Source organism: Octodon degus, unplaced genomic scaffold (assembly GCF_000260255.1).
Source record: "Octodon degus isolate 3935 unplaced genomic scaffold, OctDeg1.0 scaffold00048, whole genome shotgun sequence".
In the NCBI taxonomy this organism is placed as follows: Eukaryota; Metazoa; Chordata; class Mammalia; order Rodentia; family Octodontidae; genus Octodon; species Octodon degus.
Window position 1 is genome coordinate 4,908,658 of NW_004524624.1, and position 21,050 is coordinate 4,929,707.

A 21,050-nucleotide genomic window follows, 5' to 3' on the forward strand; every position below is an offset into this window, starting at 1 on the left:
CTTTGAATATCCCTCAGAATCCTCTCCCAAGCATACTACTTTTGGGAAACATTGACCTAGGATGTGCCCCAGTCATCTGTTTCACATGTTGCAACTACGTATTTTAACGGGGGGTGGGGGGGATGGCCTACAGTTGCTCTGGGAGGGTTCTGGCACCTGGGGCTGTGTGATTGGCCCTAAGCTTGCTCTGACAAACCAGTTCTAAAGGTGTAAAACTCCCACCTTCCTCATCAGGCACCGGGTAAAGGAGCTGGGTGATCTGAACCACAGTGGCGAACCTACGGCACGCGTGCTGCAGCGGCAGTTTGTTATCATTGAAAGTTCTAAAATGTTCGCCATCGACGACCTATACTATCTCTTGGTCATAGGCTTTTAATAGCTGTGATTTTTTTTTTTTCTTTTTTTAAAGAATGGAAATGATCCGTACCTGCCTTGAGGTGCTGCTGGGAGGAGTCAGGCCAGGAGTGTGAAAGTACCGTAGCACAAATTGATTCATTTGGCCATTTACAGACAATTATTCAGACCCTAGACGCGCGCACCGCGACTACCACGGTATTTGTGCTCTAGGTCACAACTCCTCAGACTCTTGAGAGCTTGGAGGAGGGCGTCTCCCGGCTCGGCTTTTCTCTCATAGAACTCAGGGCTATATCCTCATTAAAAATGGCGGACACGGCTTCGGCGGCTAGTGCGGCGGCGCAGACTCCGCGTGCCCTCTGACCTGCTGGCAGCGGGCGGAGGGGGAGCCGGGCGCCGCCATATTGGCTGTTGTCCTGTGTAGGGAGCGGCGGCGGTGGCGGCGCGAGTGGAGCAAAGGAGCGGCGCGAGTGGCAGCATGACTCGGAGGCGGAGCAGGCCGAGCGGCGGCGCGGGCCGGCGCGAACGGGCACGAGCCGCGGGGCTGCAGAAGCCCCAGGCGCCCGAGCCCCCGCCGCCGCCAAGCTTGGAAGCGGGAGCGGGTGCAGGGCCCCAGGAGGCGCCGGTGGAGCCCGATCGCGACGGCCCCAGAGAAGAAGATGAACCCAAGCTGGTGCCTGGCCCTCAGGTAGGAGCGAGAGAGGCGACTTGCTGGTCGGGCGCTTTCATCTCCTCTGAGCTGGATTGGGGCGGGGTTGGGCATGGCCAACCTGGGCTGGGGCAGGAGCTGGACCTTCTTCCCGAGTCGGGGCCAAGGCTTTCTCCCCCTGGAGCTGGACCCCTCTCTCCCAAGCGGAGGCTCGGCCTGACCTGTGACCATGCTGAAGCTGCCGTCTTTCCTCACCTCCTTCAAACCTTGCCCAAGCTAAAGGTTCTGGCCGTATACCCACACTGAGACTGGGCTGTGGTCCTGTGGCCACAGCTTAGCTCTCTGTCCTTCACCTCCCTCTGGGCCCACTGTCCCTCTCCCTAAGCCACTTCCTTAGGCGCTAGAACCTGCAAGACTGCAGCCTCTTGCCTCTCCCCTGGGAGCGGCTTCACTTCTTCCCCTGCTCTTCCTATACAGCCCTTGCCCCTCAGCAGCTGTGCCCCCAGATCTGACTCCGGGGGCCTTCTCCCTCCCTAACGGAGCAGTTGGAGCAGATAGTCAGGCTGTCCAGAAGACTGGTGGAGTTTCTGCTAAGGTGGAAACCCTTTTTTTGCTCTGCTCTGTACATCTGTCCCACAAGGCGGCTCCCCCATTCCCCCTTCAGATCCCAGGTTTGGCGAATCCTGCTGAGAGTGAGCAGTAGGAGGATTTTCGAAAGCTTATTTTGAGCAAAGGAGATACTAGGAAGTACCCTGCCAGTGTTCACTGAGAAGTGGGGGTGGCATGGGCCACAGTTGTTCTGGGAGGGTTCTGGCACCCGGGGCTGGGTGGCTCACCCTAAGCTTGCTCTGACAATAGAGTTTTGAGTTGGTCTTTTGGCTGGGCCTGCCAGAGAAGGCAGGCCCCTGCAGGAGTCTTGGAGGGTCGGATGCAGCGCCGGATGAGGATGAGGCGTGGCGGAAGATGCGTTTGGCTCTGCAGACACTGCATCGGGCAGCAGGGGACTCTGGGAGGCTGGTGCAGCCAGAAGGCATGGCTCTTGACAGCCTTCTAGTAGAATCTCTGGAATTGTGCATGTGAGTGGGGATGCCATTTGGGGTACCATTTCCGGAAAGCCTTCCTTGACCTCCCCAGTTGCGTCAGGTGCCCCCTCTGTGCCCACAGTCCTCTGTGCTTCCCTCTGGTAGCACTCCCCGTTCTGTGATGAAATGTTGTGTTGATGTGTCTGTTCCCCACACTGGACTGTGAACTCCACAGGGACCCAGCCTGTGTCATCTATCTGATCCTCCAAACCTTGCATAGGACCTTGCCAACCCAGGGTAGAAATAACTAACTAGGTGAATGAAAGAGAAAATTAACCAGCCCAGAATCTGCTTATTGTAACCCAGTTTTGATGCTGGTTTCCATTGTGTCTCAGATGACAATGAAAAGTTTTTTAATTAATAAAAATGTCATCCTTATTGTCAGAAGCCCTATCTTCACAACCACTCCTACCCAGAGTTGGCACTGGTCCAGAAGTTCTCCAGGCTGGACCCCATCCCTGCTGAATCTGGCTTCCATTCCTGAGGCTACTTACTCCTCTAACCTATTCTGGCCCCCTAACCATGCAATTATGTAAACCTGGGAGGGTGGGGGAAAAAAAGCCAGGCAGCTGCCATCCTCTCCTTCCTATTCAGGTCATACAATACTTCAAAGTTCCTGTCACATAGAGATGCCAGAAAGCTTAGATGATGACTTAACCACTTGTTTTTATTGATACAACTTTCCCAAGAGCTATAAGCTTCTTTAACTCCTCTGATATCTAGGTTCACTTTCTACTTATCTATTCTACTGCTTGTTCATACATTTAGTCATGCCAGACACTTCTAATCTTCTGTCTCCTCTTCAGTTTCTTTTCAGCATTTAGCAGAATTATATTACATTAACTATTGATAATGATTATTTGTTTTCCTTTGTATATAGATTCTGAGAGTATAAGAAACATGTCAGTCACCATTATACCCCTGATGATTAATAATGTTAGCAAACTAAAAGATATAAATATTACATTGTTTTTCAGGTAGAGAGACAGAAACCCATAGAAATTAAACATTTGTGAAAATGATTTCCACTCTAAGTATCAGGCAAAAAAAAAAAAAAAGTCCCCCTTTTATATTTCAGGGAATGAAAGGGGATACACAGGGTCTCACCAAATAGTTCAGGCTGGCGGTGAACTTAATATGTAGCCCACGCTCACATTGATCCTCCTGCCTCAGCCTCCTAGGTGTGTAGAGGCGACAAGCATATGCCACCACACCTGGCATTTTGGGGAAATTTTAACAGCCGCATAGAAGAAATACACTGATAAAGTATTCTGATTGTGCCCCATTTGTTTGCTCAGGTGTGTGTGGGGTGAAGTCTGGATTCAAGAAGCAGGCTTTTGTGCTCTGGTGAAATGTACCTGATGGCAGGGTAGGGTTAGTCATTACTCTGCCTTTTGTGAGGATCCCTTACTCCTATCCCAGCCCAACCCTGTCTTACAGGCATAGAGTAGGTAGGGAAAGTGGAACTCACTGTCACATGTAGGCCAGAATCCAAATGCACTTCTTTGCTGCGTTTAGGCTTTCGGCTGAATGTGGCAGTGCACACCTGTAAGCCTGACACGTAGAAGGCAGAGGCAGGAAGCTTTTGAGTTCAAGGCCAACTTAGACTACATAGCAAGACTCTGTCTCCAGAAAAGAAAAGACAATTTCCATTCATTCCACAAACTTGTTCTAAGGTCCCAACTTACATAAATTTACATGTTTTATTTCTTCTTTTATCTTAGTGTGACCTGTATTTTAAAAAATCCAAAGTTTTCTCATAGGCTAGGTGTGGTGGCACACACCTGTAATCCCAGCACTTGGGAGGCTGAGGCAGGAGGATCACTGAGTTTGAGACCAGCCTGAGCTACAAAGTGAGTTCAAGGATATCCTGAGCTGCATAGCAAGACCCTGTCTCAAAAAAAAGGTTTTCTCAAAAGTCTGGGTTTTTGCCTCTTTAGTCTAAATATCTGGTGACACCAGGTTCACTTCTTCACAAACTAGTAATCCTGAGTAACACCTGTCCCATTTTTTTAGGTATTGTGAGCTCTTTAGGCCTCTCTAGTTCTCATTGGCTCCTTCACTCATTTGCCTAACCTGTACACATTTTAATGACCTTAAGAAGAAAAAAAAAACAGAGAGACCTTAAAAGCAGTTGGAGAGAGGCAATGGGGAATAGTGGAATGGTGTTTACTGACAAGTTGAACTCCCAGCTCTGCCTCATGCTTTGTGACACTTGAGTCCCTTTCTTCCCCTCTGAGTCTCATCAACAAAAGAAAGTGAAGCAACTTATACAATACTTGGTACACAGAACCTCCTCCAAATGGCAAGGGCTGACCAGGTGACTAGACAAAGCCTGAGTGTCCTCACCTACTAGCTCTGCTAGCTGTCTTTGAGCTCTTTTGGACAACTCAGTTGGTAATCCAGGTGTACACACAGCTCCCAGGAGACTCCCTAGAATGTAAACCAGCATTTGAAGGTGGGAGAGATGAGCTCATCCTACCCTTCCCCACCTCCTATTTCCCTCTACCTCTGATCTCTATGATGTCTTCTGGGACTCTGCACAGTTTAGTTCAGAAGAACTCAAGAGATCCAGTTCTCCCAGTGCTCAGAGAAAACCTGCTTCCTTAAGGAATTGGAGCAGATGATCAATCTGTATCTTTATTAAAACTATCTCATTGTTACATTTAATTTACTCATCAAGTTTCAAAATAACCTGTACTAGGGCCTTTATTTAGGGTCCACTGAAGGATGAAATAGTTCCTATTCTTAGTGACCTCTCACTTAGAATCCCTTCCCACATCCCTTCCATAACCAGTTGGAAGAAGCAATACTAAGGGGACAGCCTTGCCACCTGTTGTTTTTGTTTGTAAGCCAGTAGAGATTTGCTGTATAAAAATGCTAATAGCCTTTGCAGATAAACACTTAACCCACTCAGGGTTTTAAATTTTTAATTTCTTTAAAATGTCCTAGAGCTGTAAGCTTAATGTCTGATACCAGATGGATGATTAAGATCATAATACTTTTGTTTACTACACTTACAGTTTTGGAGAGTAAGGACTGTTTAAATTTGTCTTATATTGTACATAATCTTTATGTGCTTAATATGTAGCTGATAAGTAAATTATAATTAAAAAGTTAGGTTTCAACTGGGCGTGATATTGTACACTTGAAATCCCAGCATTCAGGAGGCTGAGACAGGAGACTCAAGCCCAAGAATTTGAGGCCAGGTAGGACAACATATTGAGGATCTGTCTCAAAAAAAAAAAAAAGGCTTCTACCACTTTGATTCTTACCTGCCCTAACCTTTTGCTGGGACAGGCTGACATCACTCATTTATTTAGGTTAGCCATAACATACCTGCCTGACATTCTGTAAACACTAACCAACTTTTACTCTATGCCAGACCCTGATCTGGCTGCAAAGGCAAAAGTGAATGTGACATGGTTCCTGCCTACAAGGATGGTCTAGAGAATGTATATAATGATTACAGTAATGCTACTAGAAACCATAGTGTTGCTTTTTGTGAGTAAAGGTTCAAATCCTACATCCTAGTAAGTAGCCTTTAAAGTGTTTCATCCTCAGCTTTTTGCTTATAAAATGACAGCTCACTCAGTTAATGTTAGGGCCTAGCAAGGACTGCCTTAAGTACTTAGCACAAGCTATAGCTCTTGATTATTATAGGTAGTTGGTGGAGAGAATGACCAAGAAATGAAATCCTGAAGAAGTTAAGTCAAAGAAAGTTCTCAGAACCCAGTCTTCCGGATTGAGTAGAAGTTCAAAAAACAAGATGGAGGAAAGATGTCTAAAGAAAGAAAGCAGTGTGTAAACAACCATAAGTGAAGCACTGCCCAAATTTTTAGAGAGGGGAAGTCAGGATGCAGAAGTTATCAGGGCTTTTGTTGGACTACAGTTGAGACCTTGTGGAATCAATGAAAGGTTTTCAGTAGGAAGATGTACATGCTGTGCCTCATTAAATTCTTTGATAGCACATGAAGAAGTCGCTTGCAGTGGGAGAGGCAGCTGCTATTGCTTGATTCCACTGTTCCCTTAAGCCAGCCTAACTAATCATCAGATTACTTGTGCTTTGCTGGACCCTATCCCAGAACTACAGAACCAGGCTCCAAACTGGAGCCCAGGAATCCATTGTTGCATTGCACCTGGTGATCCTGAGTGTGGCTGGGTCTGGGAACTGCTGAGTTGAGGGGGTCTGGGGTTTTATTCAGATAAAGAGAATGCCTAAAGAGAAGCTTTTTCATAAGCAGGAATAGAAACAATGTGTGTGTGTGTGTGTGTGTGTGTGTGTGTGTGTGTGTATTTAGTACATGGTCTCACTACGTAGACCGGACTCATATAGCGATCTGCCTATGTTCAGCTTCCTAAGAGCTGGGATTACAGGCACGCACCACCATGCCCAGTCTCAATCGCCATCTCAGTGCGCCCTCCGGGGCAAGTCACTTTGCTTTGCCTAAGCAACAGTTTTGGTTTTAAAAAGATAGAGAAACCTCCCCCTCATTTCTGCAGTTGTGGCTATATTAATGACATTCAATTGCCTGTTAGAATGCTTGCCTGAGCCTACCATAGGCTCTGCCCTTGAAAAGTTCATAGCATCATGAAGACAGATTTCAGCTACTAAAATATATGTGATCAGCTGTATTCTACAGAGATGTAAAAAAGTGTTAGGGCTTCCCAGGGCAAAGCCCAATTTACTCTGCCTATGGATTAGGAAGATGTAACATCCAAACAGAGCCTCACAAGAAAAGGAAGAGGCAGAGGAGACAGCAGGCATGAAGGTATGATTACATTATATGTTTGGGGAAAGGAATGTATTAGTGATTTTTTTTAATTTATTTATTTTATACAGGCTCTCACTACGCAGTTCAGACTCATAGTGATCCTTCTGTCTCAGCCTCTCTAGTGCTGGGATTACAGGCATGCACCACCATACCTGGTTTTGGGCTGGCATGGCACACCCAGGGTTACAGGGACAGCACAGCATGTGGTACTGGGGATTGAACTTGGGTCCTTACACTTGGCAGGCAGGCACTTAGACTGCTGAGCTATTTAATGATTTTGTATGGCAGGATGTGCAAAAGAGAGCTAAGGAAAAGCATACTTGTGTCCTGGGAAGGGTCTGTTTGTGCCATTCAGTTCTTTGCCTGTACTGCCAGCTTCATCTTTAAAACTCTAAGTGGCTTCCAGCTGAATAGATACATGCGCATGTATCCTAATCAGAACATGGTACAATCCCATAAACCCATCTCCCCTTTAGTTCCCTACCCAAGACTCTTGACTCCTTGTGATTTCCTCCATTCTGAAATGAGTAGACTCTGTCTTGAAAAGTCATGTGGGAAACCTAAGGCAGAAACAAGGGGGCAGAGGGGTTGTAAACACTGAAGGTTCTTATTAGGAAATTAGAGTTATGTTAAATAACATGGACTTGGGTTCAAAGAGGCCTTGAGGGTCACTTTTCTTGTCCTCCGTCCTGTGCTTCAAATAATAAATTTGGTTTGGGGCAAGTCTCACTTAGTAAGTTTCCCTGTCATTTTTTCCAGGGCAGAAGAGGAAAGAAACTAACGGGTATTGAGCACCTACTGTGTGCCAGGCCCAGGCCAGGTACTTTACATAATTTATTTCCTTCTGTCCTCACAACTCTGAAGTGTGGTATTCTTCCCATTTCATAAATTGAGGAACCTGAGGCTCAAAGAAATTGATTGATACTCCAAGAACATACTGAAAATGGCAGAACTATGATTTGAACTCACAACTGTGTCTCTAAAGTTCATGCTCTTTCCCCCATGAACTGTGCTGGGGTTAGAGTAGGGAGTGGCACTTGGCCCAACGATCCAGATAAATTAGCATCTTGAACCTTTCTATGGCTACTTGTATCCAGAAGCCAGTTTTAATGGATGAGTTACCTCATTGGGGTAGACAATCAATAGGGTCAGGCAGTCTCACTGCCCAATCCTCAACTGATTTTATACAGTCAGAGAAGATTCTCTACCAACAGGCTCTTCTACCTCCTAGAAGAGGCATAGCCTATGCACTGTGGGTAAAAGTGGGATTCAGTCTGCTTCCTGAGAATTGACCATAACCTTAATTGCCAGTATTGGAATGGTTTAAGATTCTTAGCTCAGATTGTCCTCCCATCAAAAAGTCAGGTGAAGTGATATAGCCTAGCCATGCCATGCCTTCAGTATAGCATGCTGAGAAAGTAATTGGTTTGGCTGTGTTTTAAATTCTGTCCTTTGTGTTCAATAGCTCAGACATGAGCCAGAAGTGCTTTAAGCATTCATTTATTCAATGAATGCCTGCTGTGTGCCAGGCCCAAGCCAGACTTGTGTTCCTGGGCATATGTAAATGACCAAGATTTATTCCCTGGCTCCAACGAGCTCACGTTCTACCAGGGGGTTGGGACATACAGAAAATGTATCTGTGCCATAGTGTGAGAGGTACAACACTAAAAGAATTAGTTCTTAGTCTGGTCCACCAAAAGTTTCAGTGATCTTTGATAGGAATTTGCCAAGGAATTTCCCACCTAACCCAGTAATTAACATAAAATAGGAGCTTGAGCATTTGTTGAATGAGTGGATAGGTGCAAGAGTGAGTGACAGTAACTGGCCTGATGAGTTTTTCTAGGCTGGGATTAATCATTTACTCGGAATCTTTTTTTTTTTTTTTTTTTTTTTTGGTACTGGGGATCAAACTCAGGATTATGCACTTGCCAGGCTGGTGCTTATGCTGCTGAGCTATCTCCCCATCTCCCATTTTCTCTGAATCTTAAAGGAAATTTTAGCTGCTATTGTTGTCTTCTGCCTGCCTTGATGACTGGGAAGCACTTGGAGTTTGGTGCCTTGGGAGGAAAGTGTTCTCATGGGCCATTTCAGAATAGAATTTGGAACCTGTTGCAGGGTAGCAGGTTAGATACAGCATGTGTCTTGGGGAAACCTTGTGCAAACATATATGAACTCTTGAGACTAAAAGGAACCCATGGGAAGAATAAGACCAGGTTGAATGCTAGAAATTTTATCCAGCTTTAGAGTAGGCTTTGGTAGCTGCCTGGTAGCCAGAATTATTCCCTAACACTTCCCAAATTGTGAACAGAAAGACTGAGGTGGAAAACGGGGTCATACCCCAAAGAGCTGTCCAGAGAGGCTGCAGACTATCATTACTGTTCCCTAATACACACTCACTGTATGCCAGGCACCCCTAAAGGCTTTGCATTAGCAGCTCTCAAAGTGTTTGGTTTTGAGACCCCTTATACCTTCCTAAAAATTGTTGAGACCCATACACACAGAGTTTTTATGTTGGTAATAACTCTTGACATTTACCAAATATTAAAGCTGAGAAAGTTTTAAAATATTTGGTCACTAAACTGAATGTAATGGCACACACGTCTAATCCCAGCACTCTGTTGAGGCAGGATGAAAACTTTGAGCCAAATCTGGACAATTGAGCAATGTAGTGAGTCCTTGCCTCAATTTTTTTAAAAAGGGGGCTGGGGAATATAGCTCAATGAGAAGGCCCTGAGTTCAATTCCCAGTACTGCCCCGCCCCCATTTTTTTGTTTTTTAGTCACTGGAGATTGTCATGGAACCAGGCAGAGTGGTGCATATTGGCAATCCCAGCTACTCCGGAGGCAAGCAGGATCACAAGTTTGAGACCAGCCTAGGCAACTTAGTGCAAGCCCATCTCAAAAGGTGGGACTGTAGTTGAATCATAGGGCTCTGGGGATATAGCTGAGTGATGTGCAAAGCCAATGGCTCAAAATCCCCAGAACCACCTTAATAAATGAAAAGATTAATAATATTTAAGCTAATTGTTGATAATTATTTTTTTATTAAACAGCTATTTTCCAAAACAAATTAGAATGGGTTTGTTTTCATTTTTGCAAAATTTCTTTAATAAAATAAAACTAAAATCTTACATATGAGCTGTTTTCAACTATTATAATATGTTTTGGTTGAAGTACATAAGAAAATCCTGCCTTATATATATACTGTAAATGGTTCTAAGAGGGCAGAATGTTTTAGTAACTCCTCCGTATGAGTGTAAATATTCTTATTAGTATGGAATGTGAGACAACATTGGTGAAGTTTTTTTATATTCATGTATATTAAAATCCATTGGAATAATAATACTGTTAAAATACTGTTCTGTTATAAATCATTTACATTTTAAATAACAAAAATAAAATAGGAGCCGGGGTATAGCTCAGTGGCATAAGCACTTGCCTGACAAGTGCAAGGTCCCAAGTTCAATCCCTGGTAACTCTAAATAAATAAATACCCATTGTCCCTGTGGCACTTTGAATGGCTCTTTTACCAATGCATAATTTTTTAACATCTTGCTTTGGTTATTTGGAAAATATACTCATTGGCTTTTTTTTTTTTTTTTTTGTGGAACTGGGGATTGAACTCAGGCCCTTGTGCTTGCCAGGGAAGCACTTATTCCACTGAGCCATCTCCCCGGCCCTATTCATTGCCTTTTACAGATACTCCAAATGTTTTCCAGTTTCATTTTATAATACCAAAAGATAACATTTGTTAATGTCATCACTACCTCAGAAAAGTCTTAGGAAGCTGTCAAACTTGTGCTGGTAGATACATGTTTTCTCTCTGCTTATCTTTTTTTTTTTTTTTTTTTTTTGTGGAACCGGGGATTGAACTCAGGCTCTTGTGCTTGTCAGGCAAGCACTTATTCTACTGAGCTATCTCCCCAGCCCCTGGATACATGTTTTCTCAAACTTACAATTTTTGGTTGAAAGCTTTAATTTTAACATTAGCCTACAAGTACTGTCAGTTTTTCTTGAAGTGGTGGGTTCATGTTGTTCATTTGCTCACTTTTTGAGAAAATGTCTGCCAACACTGAATATATGTTAGTCATTCTATAAAGTAAATATGGTTTAAATAAAAAAAATAATTCCCTTTGATTTTGTCTGCTTATCAAAGAGGAACTACATTACACTAATGTAGTGCTTCTCAGTCCAAAGCAAAAAAGTATGAGGCCTGGTCAAATAAGGAAGCAGAAATACTGGTTTCAGTGGCCCAGATGCTAGCCCAATGAACTCTGGAGTGGATTTGCTCGAGAGTTCCATTGGCTTCTTCACTGCTATGGGGACATGCATGCTACAACATGGATCCCCTATGAATAATCCCAATCTCCCCTGAGATTCTGTTTTCACCCAGAGTGAAGCTGCATTTTCTTGGAAAATTTTGAATAGTTCTAACAGTAGAACTACTAGAACTTTTGTCTTCCATCATTTTTTGCTTAAGGCTAGGTCTGTACCCCTATAGACTGTAAAGGTTAATAGTCAGAAGTGAGCAAAAACAGGTATTGCCCAGGCCTGCTAGATTTTAAGAATCAGCTTCATCAGCCTTTGTAATGAAGAAAAATGGTTGGATGTTTCATTCAGTGAATTTCACTGACCATGTTCTTTGTGTGGGAATACTGTAATAGGTGATGAAAGTACAATTTGAAAAAGCAAGTTGAAAGTGTAGGTTGCCTGACTGTTCTAACAGTAAGGAGTAGTGAGTGCCAGAATTTGGAAGATGCCAGGAGATTGCAAAGAGAACCCCGAACTGAGTTTTGTTCTACCAAAGCAACAATTCGAAGGAATAATGGTATTATTGACCAAATAAAACATTTCCAGGGCTTAGGAATCTTGCCAACCTCTGGCAGCAAAAGCAAAAATGAAAATGTCTGAAAGAAAAGCTCCTAACTTCACAGTGCATTGTACCCAGAGGCAGGCACCAGCTTCTCAAGGGAAGACATCGGCTTTGGCGGTGATCCCTTAAAACTGGCAGAACTTTGTTGAACTCCCAGAGAATTATGGATAAACTAGTCTCCACTGTAGACTTATTAAGAATAAAACAGCAAAGGGTCTAGATAATGTAGTGAGCACCCACTGCCTGGATCCCTTCAACTAAGTGCTTTATATCTGATGTCACTTAATCCTGGGGATCTATATGTCAGTCAGGTGGTAGCTTTTGCTTTTGGTTGGAGTTTAATTAGCTTCTCAGAGTCTTCCCTTTACCTGGAAATATAGTCTATAAAGTGGTTTCCATTGATGGCTAATTCATTTCTTTTGTTTATCATTTGGCTCAAGCATCAGATTATTTACATTAACTGGGGTCATTTCATGTAATCCCTGAAGAATTCAGTCTTCCACTTTTCCACACTTGAAATTGAAACCATTTCTCTCCTTGATAGAAAGATATGGGCCTTTCTCTATAAGAAGTACAGTAATAATTCTAAACACTGTCTCACCAAATTGCCAACTGTATTGCTATAGAGATACTTTGCAAACCTAACAAACACATGAAATAGGAAAGTGCAGAGTTTTGCAAATTTAAGGATTGACTTCATGAGTAATAGAGACTAAGATGTCTATCAAATTATTTTATATGCATTACATGTAAGAAATTCTTAGGTTCTTGTAAAATACAGTGACCATGACCATTCCCATTCCTTCTATCAAGTTGATAATTAGTTTCATATGTTAAGCAAAGTACTTTGTGTCTGACACTGGAGTAGGTACTTAATCACATTTAATTCTCACAGCTCACCATACAAATTAGGACTTGATCCCATTTTGTAGATGAGCAAACAGAAGGTAAGTAGAATCTGTCCAACAGGGGGCCTGCCCCTTAGCTCAGTTCTTCAAGTGGCTGCTTCCGCAAAGCAGTCAGGCTCAGGTTGCTGGGGTTCGATCCCCAGGACTCCAGCCTGCTCTGAAGGCATTCAGAGCCAGCCCCCACAAAAAAAAAAAAATCCTAGAATCTGTCCAGCATTGTACAGCTGGTGATAGTGGCCCAGGATTAATACCAAAGCCACTGTTGTTTTCCCTATACCCCAAAAATTTCCACAAGTACTTGGGCAGTAAGTATAATTACATTGGTTGCACACTTAAAATAATTATCAGTTGGGAGTGCTAGCACACACCTGTAATCCCAGAGTGGGATCACAGCTCTGACCCTAGTCTAGGCCATTTAGTAACTCTGCAAGTCCAGTCCCAAAATTAAAAATAAAAAAAGAATTGGAGAATGTAGCTCAATGAGAAGGGCCTGAATTCAATCCCCAGTATGGAAGGAAAAATATAAAAAAGATAAGTTTGCATTTATGAGAAAACACTTTATGTATATTGCCTTTTACATTTGAAATTTTGTCTATATCTACAAAATAATGTACAGATATTGCACCCATATAGGCCACATGAGGAATTTCAAATGTGCAAGGCCTTTGAGTCCCAGCATTACTAGAAAAAAGAATTTCAAAAATAATTTTACTCGTATGAAATTTCCATCTTATATAATAATGATTTTGACTTTAGAACCTAATACCCAGGTGAAATGAAATTATTTAGAATTCCTATAAAATTCTCATCCCAGCTGGACTTGGTATCACAAGCCTATAATCCCAGCACCCAGGAGACAGAGGCCAGAGAGTCACTATGAGTTCAAAGCCAGCCTGAAGTACATAGCAAGACCCTGTCTCAAAAAACCAAACAATCCTGTCCTGGTTTTTGCCTTGATGTTGCCTCCATCACTACAGGAAAAGAGACTAGCACTGTGTCCTCCCCTTTACTTAGAGTTACTGTGGCACCTGCATCTGCAGAAGGTTAATACAGTTCTCAAGACCTCATTTGCCTTGGTTTCTCCATCACCTTTCCACTCTCATGAATACCATCAATGGATTCCTTTTGCAGTTAACATTAAGTACCTTCCTTGCTCCCTAAGATATTCCCTTGGCAGAATCTGTTTAGGCAGGGTCTTTTGTGAAGTCCACTTGTAAAACTTCTATTGAGTACCCAATTCTAAATTCTCTATACTTTTAAAAATATTTCTTTGTACTACTATTTGGTTCCTCTCTTTTTCAAGAAAGTGGGGGCCCAAATCATTGTGATAGTAATACTGTAGATTTAAGCATGCCCTGATGCCTAGTCATTGTAAGAAGGCAATTTCACTTGAGAAAGATGGTAGTATCTGTTTCATTAATAGGATGAGGGTAAGTTTAGAGGTAGATCAGTTACAAATTGTTGCCAGACAAACCACTTCAGGACCCAATTATTATTTCTTCTGAGTCTGTTTCCTGACTGAATGCTACTGGGTTGATCTCAACAGGGTTTGATCAGTTAGCTGGGAAGACTCCCATTTTCTCTCACACATCTCACATCTTTGGCAGCAACTTTCTCATTTCTAGCAGCTAGCCTGATTACACCCTCAAGGCACAAAAGCGAGCAAGCCCAGCCATGCAAAGAACAATAAGTGCATAGACACTGTTAAATTTCAAGCCAGCAGCATGTTTGCTAAAATCCCATTGGCCAGAGAAAGTGACATGGCCACACTCAGTGTCAAAGTGGGAGGAGACGACAGAGTTGCAGGATATAAGAATGTACCATTAAATATGGCAGTTAAATGCAATTAATATTCTAGTCAGGAGCCTTTTGGGTGAAATAAAACCTTTAGACTCACATTACTAGATCAAGTCCTTTTAGAAGAGAAAAACAGGACCAAGTGATGACTTGTATAAGGCATACACTGTTGGCATGCATAGGGCTTGGCACTTTACCTGCTTTTATAGTGATCCTCAAAACAACTCTGCAAGGTAGGTAGGAATGAGCTCAGAGAAATTAAATACCTTGCTCAAGGTCATTCCACTAATATGTAGTCAGGCAGGGATTAGAACTATGTCTATCTGCCCCTCAAAGTCCAGGCTCTTTTCACCATCCTTTGCTTCCAAAGAGCATCAGAGTTTTCCTTATCTCCCCCACCGAGAGAATTTTCACTTGAGTGGATACTTTCTGACCAGTTCAACAACTAATTGAGCGTCTCTAAAACATTGCTGAAATCATAATGGAATTATGGAGCTCTCCAGACAAATGTACGTGTCCTCCCACACTCTCCATGGCCTGAAAGCATGTTTCCCTTCCTCATGAGGATTGACTTGTAAGTTGCACAAGCAACTGAAGAATTATGGCCCCTCCTAGACATGTGAAAGAGAGAAGAGCCAGCCTCTTCTTAACCTATGAAATTCGGAGCATTAGGACATCTGAGCATGAGCTTTGGAGTCATACTTGCTGTGGTTCAACCACTCATTAGCTCTGTAACCTTGGGCAACTCATTTAACTTCCTGAGATCTATTTTTTCATCTAAAAGACAAAAATTATAATGATAACACCTCATTTGCAGAGTTGTTACAAGGACTAAAACTAAATTATGTTTATAAAGTGCCTAACCCAGTGCCTGACACGTAATAAGTGGCATTACTAATACTATTAGCATCATTTCTAAGGAGAACCCTTCCCCTCCTGGGAAACCCTGTGTCTGTCTGTTGGACAGGTCCCCCTCACCTCCAGCCAGTCTGTACAGACTTGCTGCCTGCTATGTCACCGGGAACGCAAAGGCTGGGAAGAAGGCCCTTCACAAAATGGACTGGTGTTGCAGGGTGAAAAGCTACCCCCTGACTTCATGCCAAAGCTCGTCAAGAATCTCCTAGGCGAGGTGCCTCTGTGGGTCTGCCAGAGTTGCCGAAAGAGCATGGAGGAAGATGAAAGGCAGACAGGTCGAGAACATGCAGTGGCGGTACGTAACCACTGACAAGGGGGTCCCTGAATTCAGGGTAGCCACATCCCCAGAAAAGGGAGGCTGTTCCTTCCTTGTCTTTTCAGGTCCTTGGGACCTTCTCATGCTCAGATGTTAAGAGGATTCTGGGCTACATTGACACCTGTGGGGACTCAAGTTCAGATTTGGGGGAAAGAGAAATAGTCTTCAGGCAACCCTCTGTCCTCTCAGCATAGTGCATACAGAAGATGAAGGCCTGCTCATAGGTTATAGTAGATCATGATCCTGTTTCCCAATGTGACCCTGATACTTTCAACTCCTTGGCACAGAAGGCAGAGGTCAGTGTGAAAATCTGAAGTGTGCATCTGTCTGTCAGAAGATAGGTGGGAGCCATGTAAGTCTGCCATTCCATGAGTCACAATGGCCAGACTTTCCTCATTTCTCTTTCTTCTCCAGGCTTTCTTTTACCCAGAATCAATACAACTTCAGGATTCCCAACTTAAAGACTTCTTGTTGGCTTTTCAGCCAATGCCCACATTTATAGGTAGTCTCTGCCCCTACAGAGGCTCTCAGAATCCACTCACTCCATGTGACTGGGAATATCACAGCTCCCTTCCAGCAAAAATCCTTGCTGGAGTTGTACTGGTTGTGCTTTGACCATGGCAGAGGGGCCCTGGGGAGAGGGGTGCCTTTGGAGTATGCTGAGGCAGCAGAGGGTCAACTCTGCTGTTTGACCATGAGCCTTTTTCTTCTCCTTTTCCAGATCTCCTTGTCACATACATCCTGTAAGTCACAGTCTTGTGGGGGTGACTCTCATTCCTCCTCGTCTTCCTCTTCATCATCCTCATCATCCTCCTCCTCCTCCTCCTGCCATGGGAACTCAGGGGACTGGGATCCCAGCTCATTCCTGTCGGCACATAAGCTCTCGGGCCTCTGGAACTCCCCACACACCAGTGGGGTCTTGCCTGGCAGCTCACTTGAGAGCCCTCCTGCCATCCCCGGTGAGTCTTTGACTTTGGGAAGGGAGCCAGGACCCTTGGAATACACAGCTGTGTTTTCCTCTCTGCTTTGTTTCAGTGAATCAGAAGATTCACTGTTAAAAATAAGTAAAAGCAGAGCTGTACCAGTGGCATCAGGGCAACCTAGACCTTGACTATCTCTGAAATATCTTCCCCAGGACTCTGAAACTGAACAGCTACTGATAGAGCAAAATTTTCTCTCAGAGCTGTTATTGGCTCTCATAATGCACATTGGATCCAGGAAGGGAGCTGGTGAGCACTGTCTGAGAAGCAAGTGGAGTGAGAGGACTATTAGGGAAATAGGTCTTAAGTCACAACACCTGCCCCATAGCACTGTGGACAGCCAGGTCATTTCAGCTTTCTTTTCTTTTTTTGTTTGTTTGGTTTTTTTGTGGAACCAGGGATTGAACTCAGGCCCTTGCACTTGCTAGGGAAGCACTTATTCCACTGAGCCATCTCCCTGGCCCCCATTTCAGCTTTCTCAGCCTTCTTGACATTTTTCCCACCTGAGAGAAGGTACAAAAACACTGCACTTACATCAAGAGATTGTCAGTGTAAACTGCTGTAATTTTTAGCCAGTTAACAGCTGTATAAGCCTTCTTTAGAGTCTGGGACAATGTGCAAAGACCCAGAAGAAAAACATTTTGGCTTATTGATTTATTATGGAAATAGGATTTACAGTCATACTTCTAAATGGAGGGGCAGGCTTCTTCAGAATGGTGCCTTCTCCAGAATTATGTGATTTAAGCAGTAGACAATTCAGTTGTCTTGACCCATGAGCCAAAAAGAGTCCTCACGGTCTTTTTCCCACTTTCTGAAACATGAGTTCTCCCAGGAGTCAGGCAAGGAATGCCTGTGAATGCTAATCCTAGAGAGACCCAGAGACAGAACACACACTCTGCTCATACGTAGCCAGCACTCTTGGTGCCTTCTCCTTTAGGTCTGGGTTCCTTGAACTTATCCAGCAGAACTGCAGCCCACATGTTCTTCAGCTCTGGGGTCCCCTGTACCAAGAGGCTGTGCCCTCTGGGCACAGTAAGCAGGACAGTGGCTGTGAGCCTCTAGAATTTCTTTCCTGGGTCTGACCCTGTTTTCCCCCCTCTACCCACAGGTGAGGCTTTCCCCATCTCGGAGCACCACCAGCACTCAGACCTCACTGCTCCTCCTAACAGCCCCACTGGCCACCACCCCCAGCCAGCATCTTTTATCCCTTCTCACCCCAGCTCCTTCAGCTCACCTCCCCACCCACACCTCATGCCTACCACCCCAGCAGCATCTTTCCCCGCCCAGGCTTCGGAGTGCCCTGTGGCTGCCGCCGCCACTGCTCCCCACCCACCAGGGACATGTCAGAGCCCCCACCTGCCCTCCACCAGCATGCCACTCCTGAAGATGCCTCCACCATTCTCAGGATGCACCCACCCCTGCAGCGGGCACTGCAGTGGGCCTCTCCTCCCACCACCAAACTCTCAGCCAGTCCCTAGCACTCACAGGTAAGTGGGCCATGTACAGGGCATACTCCCTGCTCATTGGAAGCTAGTTTTGGAAAACATTGTGAAGGATACTTTGGGGTAGAAATTAAAGGATAGATTGGGCTGAGGATATGGTTCAGTGGTAGATTTTGTACTTAGTGTATACAGGGCTTGAGGCTCAATCACCAGCACCAAAAATAAATGAATAAAGGGTAGATTATTAGTTTTATTATTTTCCTAATTTAAGTAAAAATGTATTTTTTGAAGAGTGTTTATCAACCATGCTCAAAGCCCTGGATTTAGTCCCCAGTAATGTCAAAAACAAAAACCTAACATTCCTTATAATTATAGTCAAAAAATCTGTAATAAAATTTAACAAACCAATGCTAGCAACATGTCAGAATGGTAATATAACAGAGATTTATCTTAGGAATTCAAGGTTGGTTTAACATCTGAAAAATCAGTCAATGTAATTCACTACATTAAGAGCCTAAAAAGAGCCAAGTGTGGTACACACCTGTAATTCTAGCACTCTGGAGGCTGAGGCAGGATCACTGTGAGTTGAGTGTGAGCCTGGGCTACATGCTTGATTTCAGGGGCAGCCTGCACATAGTGGGGCCCTGCCTCAAAAAAAAAGAAAGGAGGGGTTGGGTGTGTAAGTACAAGAAAGCATTTGACAGAATTCAATGAAATTCTTAGCAAATTGGCAACACAAGGAAATTTGCTCTACTTAATATGTTATCTATCTATGAATAAGCTATAGCTAACATAATAATAATGATTTTTTTTTTGGCTCTGAATGCCCTCAGGGCATGTTTGGCTGGCTTTAGTTGTGGGGATCAAACCACAGCAACCGGAGCCTGACAGCTTTGTTGAAGCAGCCACTTAAAGAACTGAGCTAAGGGGCAGGCCCCCATAATAATAATGAAATACTGAGTGTTTTTTTAAAAATTCTAACTTAGAACAATTCAGGAGTATATAAAGAAAAATTAGCTGTGTAGTGGCATATGTCTATGAGCCTAACTGCTTAGGCTAAGGCTGGAGGATTATATGTTTGTGGCTAGCCTGTGCAACTCAGCAAGGCACAAATGTGTGTGTGTGGGTGGGTGGGTGGGTGGAGTTCTTTTTAAACATCCTATCATGTTTGTTTCCCCAGTTAAAATTCTTTTAAAAACTTTTCAATGGCCACATCTTACTGGATAGCACTAGCATAATTTATTCTCCTATTTATGAGCTGGTAAACATTTGTAGTTTTTTAACTAAGAGAGGTAAAGCTGTAATTAACATCCTAAAATGGTGTTTAAATGAGGAATTGTATCCTTCAGGCAATTCCTAGAAGTAAAACTGTACTGAGGTTTATATTAGTATATTTGAAAGGGTATTCCTTGGAGCAGGTAGATATATATTTTTATAAGTCAGATATGTATTTATTATGCATCTATATTTTCCCACTCTGAAATCCCACCTTGGCATTTTTTTCCCTCATGTGCCTTTTACATGGTGTTACTGATGTCTGTACTGAGTAACATGTTCCTTTTTTGGAGACAGGGTCTTGCTGGGTCAGGCTGCTCCTGAACTAACTATACATAGCCCAGGCAGACTCAAACTTGCAGCAGTCCTCCTGCCTCAGTCTCCCCAGTGCTGTGATCATAGGCATGTGCCACACACTCAGCTCATCTTACAGTTTTTAGATTTACGTCATCTATGTTTACGTCCCCATGTGGTAGTCATACTCCTCAGCATTCAGAACTGGAGAAGAGAAACTGTGGTTCACTTCATTGTTCTCCATTTACTAAACACTTAGGGTATTCCACCACTTTAACATATAATGTCCCTAAAGGTGGCTCAGTCTAAAATATTTTCCGTCTTTTGGATTTTTCTCCTTGGAATAGCATCCTCAGAATGAAAAAGTTCTCATTTAAAGGGTGTTTGGGTTTTTCATTATTCTTCTGTCCAGAGGATTCTTAACATGTTGAAGCACTGCTTTCCAGAGGGCACTCCAAATACAGTACCTATTTACAAGAGTAATCAGAGAGCTGGTATCTCCATAGTCTCAGGAACACTGGATATTTGTTCTTCTAACACTCCAGAGTGCTAGTGTAATAGATGAGGAATGGTTGATTTAGAATAAACTTCTGTGAGCAACACTAAGAAGTTCTGTTGGGCCAGGGAGATGGCTCATGGGCCTGAGTTCGATCCCTAGTTCTTCACACACACAAAAAAAGTTCTGCTGCTGTTGTTTTCTAATCCTGCCACAAGCTTACCATCCTTCCCAGCATAGGGGTGAGGTTAACTGGGGAAATAAACATGATAGGATGTTTAAAAACAACTACTGCCTTTGGAGCTAAGCCTCAGCCAGCATGGGGACCAGCTCTTGCAGCACTTCAGCTGATGAACGCCCAGCCTAGGGCTCTGGCTCTTCACTGCTCCTATTTCTAGGACCTTTCAGCCTGGGATTCTTACCCTGGAAAAATATTCTATATAAAATGCTCCTAGGGGACAGGCCAGATACTCAGAGGACTAAAGTGCCTGCTTAAGCAGAGCGCAGCAGCAGGGGTTCGATCCTCAGCATGCCATGCTGGCTCCGCCCTTGGGGCACAATGAGACTGCGATTGAGATTGGGCATAGTGGCGTGCGCCTGTAATCCCAGCACACTTGGGAGGCTGAAAACAGGAGAATCACTATGAGTCCAGTCTACATATTGAGACCCTGTAGACCCCATACTAAATACAAAAAAAAAATGCTCCTAGGGTTTCCCAAAATTCAAGGCAACACAGGGACTTGAGTTGTCACCTGTTGAACAGAGCAGTCAAGCACCCTGAGCTTTGGTCTCTTGACGCTGCAAAATGGAGACAGTAGAACTTGTAGGACTTAGGGGTTGGTTAGAAATAATAGGTTTAGTAAAGCATTAGGCATAAGCAGTAGTCTTCCAGTCT

The 21,050-nt window shown here is 43.7% G+C and overlaps 1 protein-coding gene across 11 annotated transcripts in view; it reads left to right on the forward strand.

The window, feature by feature from the left end:
- Positions 1-755: 755 nt before the first annotated feature.
- The window catches only part of Fam193b (family with sequence similarity 193 member B), a 32,578-nt gene continuing 12,283 nt past the window's right edge, over positions 756-21,050 (forward strand). For 5 of the 11 annotated variants that reach the window (XM_023716506.1, XM_023716507.1, XM_023716510.1 and 2 more), the window contains exons 1-4: positions 756-1,042; positions 15,405-15,647; positions 16,390-16,627; positions 17,757-18,135. In XM_023716506.1, the coding sequence (XP_023572274.1) occupies positions 833-1,042; positions 15,405-15,647; positions 16,390-16,627; positions 17,757-18,135 (1,070 nt within the window). In that variant the 5' untranslated portion in view covers positions 756-832. Of the gene's footprint in view, positions 1,043-2,004; positions 2,080-7,619; positions 7,681-15,404; positions 15,648-16,389; positions 16,628-17,756; positions 18,136-21,050 lie in introns of those variants that run through there. The other 6 variants (XM_023716509.1, XM_023716513.1, XM_023716514.1 and 3 more) reach the window with 6 other exon arrangements.